Raw genomic sequence first — 5,075 nt, forward strand, 5'->3', positions numbered from 1 at the left:
CGACGTTTGGCACAGGCTGCCCAGCCTCAGGCACCACCCAAACTCCCCACAGCCCCCGACTCCCGGGTACTCACAGAGCTGGTCATCTTCTGTCCAGAGGTGAAAGCTGATGTTGGGATGGGGCAGAGGGGTACCCTGCAGCCCTCCCTGAGGAGCATCACCTGGGGAAACAAGGATGCCTGTAACACACAGGAGCAGTTTCCCGCCCCCAGATGCATGAACCCCCACTGGTGCTGCGCTCCAGACACCGGCTGAGATGGCCCCTGCTGAGCCCCAAGGGCTCTCCCACCCTGGCTGCCTTCTGACCAGAGGTGAGGCTGTAATCATGGACCTCTGCTCTCACAAACTGAGCCATAAGAAGGTACCTACACCACTGGGGGAAGGGAGAAATGAACACGGGGAAACTGAGGCACGGGCAAGGGAAGGAAGTGAGGGATTGCAGAATAAATGAAACAATCTTCTAGCACTGGGCTTCCCATGCCTGTGCCAGGACCTCCCTTGGTGATCTCAGCTGAGATGCACAAGAGCCCTCTGACCTGACCATCGCTGGCTATTTTTAACCCATTATGGCTCTGTGAGAGCGTTTAACAGCTCACTGCCACCAAAAGGAGACAGTCCCACTCCTCTCCCAACCACTGTCTGTTCTTCCCCATATCTTGCACTGGGACAGACTCCAGCTCTTTCCAGAGAGGGGCTTGGGGTCCAGGGACCTTCCACAAGGAGTAGCCAGAAAGAGGGAAACATGACCCCCATTTCCCTCTGGTCTGCCCCAGGTTTGTGTGAGGAGCTGTGATGCCTGGGAACATTTGTTACAGTCCACGTAGCCCTGATGGCACCAGGCTGGAACAGAGCGCTGCCAGGAAGGGAGGGAAATGGCAGTACCACTGTCCGTCACGCCAGTAAAAGGAGGCTTCAAGGTGCACAGTGTCTCCCCGGTCTAGCCATGGCAGGATGAACCTTACACCAGCAGAGCACTGGAGAATCTGTCCAGCCTCCCCTGGCTGACATCTACAGCACCGTTGCAAATGATGACATGTCTCTGGGCCGGGGGGCAGCTGAATCGGCAGCAGAGTGCCACAGCCCCTCTCCTCGGGTGACAAATCTGCCTTCCACTGCCACAGCAGTTTGCCAGCCTGGACATCAGGTCACTGCAAGGAGCGGGGCTGCAGGGGCCTGGCAGCTCACACGGCTCCCTTACCCCACCGTGCACGGCTGGCCAGGGGCTCACCTGCTTGCCAGGAGCTGAGGACGGCGTGGTAAATCTCCTCCAGCCTCGCTGCGTGCTGGCCGCGGTCCGCGCTCACCTCGTTTCCTGCACACTCGACTGCCGCCACCACTTGCTGGAACCAGCGCTCGACGTCGCTCATGGGCATATCCTGTCGAGAGAAGCAGCTATTAATACCCAGAGGTGTGAAATGAGGAGATGCTCCACCAGCAGGGCCATGGGAGGCGGCAAAAAGAGGGCAAATGAGTCCTGCAAAAATTGCAGTTTCGCAGCAGAGGACATGAGTGTCCTCCTGTCCCTGGAGAAGGCTGGAGGAGGAGGGATGCTGGCTGTACTGGATGCTTGAAGCTCTTCTCTGGCAGGGTTGCAGCTGATGGCACTGTGTTCCCAGCTGCCACAAGCTCGGGGAGAGCTGGCAGCTCAAGTGACTCTCAGGAGATGGGGACAGCAGACACAAAGGTGTGCTGGGAATGGCAGTCACCAAGAGCCCCTGCAAAGCTGCCTTTCTGAATGAGCCATTGGTTTTGCTGTGACTCCACAGCGACTTGAAGGAGGTTTTGGAGACAACAGGTTAAACCATTTCTGCGGAGATGTTTTTGCAATGACAGAGGAGCCCCAGAGCCCAGCTTTGCTGTGCAAAACTAAAGACTCAGGCTGAAGATTCCAAACCTCTGGCTCCTGCTGCAACAACTCTTCTATTTGAAGAATTTTTCACTTTCTGCTCATAGCCCAGTCTTGCAAGTAACCCTGGGGCTGCTGGGGACAGAGACCGGGAGGGGTCTCTCTACTTGCCAAAAAACTGCTCCAAGGTGCCCAGCAAGAGCAGGACTGTTGGAAAACCATGCATGGTGCTGCGGAGGTGCTGCCTGTTACCTGGAGGGTCGCCTTCAAGCCACTGACGTCACAGCCCTCGCCCAGGGCCGCCTGCATGGCGTGGATGATCACGTAGCACATGCACACCCGGGGACTCTGGGAGAGCCGAGCTGCCTCCGTGTCGGTGACCAGCGCGTTGCAGATGGCTTCAGAGAGCAGCTCGGGATCAGCAAAGATGAAAATCCTGTGTGGGGCAGGAGGACGAGCAAAGAGGGGGGTGAGATGAGGTGAGGACTCCCTGTTACCGACATCAGGGCTGGCACAAGCAGCTCACGTCACAATTACCCCATGCAGAGAAACAGGGCGGCTGCTGATATTCCCCTGCTCTGCCCTCTATCCCCACCAAGGGGAGATCCCTGCTGCCCAGGACCACAGAAATAAATCTGGACACAGAGGAGGAACGTGCTTCCTTCCAAGGCAAAGCTAATTTTGGTGAGGACACCACCAAATTGTGTCCCCCAGACCAACGTACTGCCACATGGTTTATGTCCAACCTGTCTGTTCCACCCGACATTCATTCAGAGCACAGAAAAAGGACAGATTTCACTATGAGACCACAAATGAAATAAAAATAACCCCACAGGTGAAGAGGTGTGTCTTACTTTTCCTGATAAGGGTACGGGTCGCTTTTGAGACTTTGTTCAGAAATGACCATCCGTTGGTACAACGTGCCTGGAGAACGCGAGAAGAGAAACACGCAGCAGTCAGAGCACGAGCAATAACCACGCAACTCACCGGAGCAGCTCAGCACTGCTCCCGTTGTCGAGGCTGATGGTGGGTCTGCCAAGGCGGCGAACACCCGTTGCTGGAGAGATGATGGCAGAGAGCCAAGAATCAGACCCGGAGTTAAAAATAGTCAAGGACAAAGATGGGCCACGCTACATAAAAAGAAAACTCCTTCTATTCAGGGACAGTTTCCTGTGTTTCCCTTCCTTTGTTTAGCGGATTATGAGCTTGGGAGTCGGAAGCAGGAGGAAGAGCCTTACTCCTGGCCTCCATCCCTGGGGCCACACCAGGGGACAGCGCTTGGTAGGATAGGAAGAGCATAACGTGTTTCTGAATAAGGAGAGATGATGTCCTTTGACCTCACTCAGTTCTGGGTGTGGAGGGTACATCCACCCCAGGTACAATCATCTTGTGAACCCTGGGGTGCTCTCAGAGAAGCCCCACTGGAGATCTCCCCACCAAACCGTTCTTCTACCAGAAATCAGGTGAGATAAAGGTGGACTTGGAGCTCCAGACAAGCGGTGCAGGGCAAGAGTGGTCGGGGTGATGGTGATGGGCTGAGGCTGCCAAGAATGGCACTTTCTCTCTCATATCCCACTAGGTTGCTCATATTTTGCCTCCACCTCACAAGGTGTCTGCAGCCTGCACCGTTTAAAGGATTGCTTTGAAAGACACTTATTAAAAAAACTTTAACAAGAATTTTAACGAGCAACATAATAAAAAAGAACAACAGAGCTGTCCCCTGGCTTGCTTTCTAAAAGGGGCTGTTCTCTGCAGAAACCAATGGTGTTGTAGTGTCTAGAACCTGATGCCCAGGTAGTGGAGGCAGAGCCCATGCTGGACAGCCTGCAACTCAGTCCCAGATGGAGACGTCACGTTGCAGAAAGGAAACCTCCCCAAAAGGCAGGGAGATGCCCAGGCTGGAGGCACAAGCACCCTGTTTCCCAAATAGACAGAGGGTGTTTATGTACCAGGCTGTAGATAGGCTGGACTGGATGCTGGTGGTGCCTACACTGACAGCAGGAGGACCCCAAGGTTTTCTGCTAGTAACTACGGCTGAAATCAGGAGAGGGGAACCCTCCCATCCAAACATATCCCAAAGAACCCCAAGCATGTGGCCAAGCCCTGCAGAAACACTCGCCATGGCTCGCTGTGTTAGGCAAAGGCTAGCTCAGGTATGGAAGGGCCCCCAAGCCCCCACTACCACTGCCTCAAGGAGCCAGGCACGAGGTACCACGCACGGAGACACCCTCGTACCCGGTGCTGTCCTCTCCATCTTCAGCCTGACGGCATAGTCCAGACCGATGGTGCAGAAGGGCTTGGGCAGCGTCAGCAGCTTCTTACAAAAGTCATACACTCTGCTGCAGAGCTCATCGGGGATGCAGGGAGCCTGGGGCGAGAAAGCGGCAGATGAGGAGGTGCCACAGGTAGTAACCCCTGACGGTGCTCTCCCCACAACAGACCCGAGGGTGGGAGCACACAGAGCTACACTTAAAATGGAGTTAAATGGACTATATGATGCAGAAGGAGGTCCTGCAATGGTTTGGAAACCTCCAGCAAGACCCACTGAAGGGCTGTGGGCACGTGTTTTGCCAGTTGTGGCTTTCTGCACCATCAGGCACCACAATATCTCCAGAAAAGAGGGCCTGGTGTCACTCCTGTCCCCTGTCACAGGGGACAGTGTCTCAGCCATCAAACAGCACACTGGGAAATGCAGAGTTGAGTTCGCCCAAGGTAGTTCCATGGCTCTGCTGGGCAGGTACTGGGATATTTCAGCACAGGAATAGGTCCTGAGTGACTTCAGGTGGCCCCTCCCGTGGCTTCTGCTTTCCCTGGATCACGCCCCAGCAAAGCCCGTGGCGTGTTACCTTTATCAAGGTGTACATCAGCGTGTGCAGCAAGGGGATGATGTAATGTCTGAAGTCACTTCGCTCCGCCTGTGAACCAAAAGACAGAGTCAGGGCAGGCAGCACCTGGCAGGATGCTGGGACATGCAGCAGCAGCACTGGCGGCAGCAGAGACCAGTGCTGGGGGAGAACCAGAGCCCCAGTGTGTGCTGGGTTCTGCCTGCTCAGACACACAAAGTGAGCATGGGCATTCGCCCTGGTTTAGGGGTGCTGCTCCCTGGGTCAAGGCGGGGTTTGGGATTCCTCCACAGGCCATCAGAAAGGGCAGGATGTCCCTGGGGCAGGCAGGTCCTGCATGGTGGGCATCCCATGCAAGCCAAGCCCTGAGGAGGGGCGTGGGGGAA

The 5,075-nt window shown here is 55.5% G+C and overlaps 1 protein-coding gene across 1 annotated transcript in view; it reads right to left on the reverse strand.

Moving 5' to 3' along the window:
* PIK3R6 (phosphoinositide-3-kinase, regulatory subunit 6) overlaps window positions 1-4,758 on the reverse strand; it is a 12,993-nt gene extending 8,235 nt beyond the window's left edge. The window contains exons 1-6 of the mRNA XM_010133890.1: window positions 4,693-4,758; window positions 4,082-4,214; window positions 2,701-2,770; window positions 2,099-2,282; window positions 1,229-1,376; window positions 75-161 (exon numbers count right to left, since the gene is read on the reverse strand). Coding sequence (XP_010132192.1) covers window positions 75-161; window positions 1,229-1,376; window positions 2,099-2,282; window positions 2,701-2,770; window positions 4,082-4,214; window positions 4,693-4,710 — 640 coding nt within the window. The 5' untranslated portion in view covers window positions 4,711-4,758. The remainder of the gene's footprint in view (window positions 1-74; window positions 162-1,228; window positions 1,377-2,098; window positions 2,283-2,700; window positions 2,771-4,081; window positions 4,215-4,692) is intronic.
* Window positions 4,759-5,075: the final 317 nt, after the last annotated feature.

The sequence above is a fragment of the Buceros rhinoceros genome, unplaced genomic scaffold (assembly GCF_000710305.1).
Source record: "Buceros rhinoceros silvestris isolate BGI_N320 unplaced genomic scaffold, ASM71030v1 scaffold31463, whole genome shotgun sequence".
Lineage (NCBI taxonomy): Eukaryota > Metazoa > Chordata > Aves > Bucerotiformes > Bucerotidae > Buceros > Buceros rhinoceros.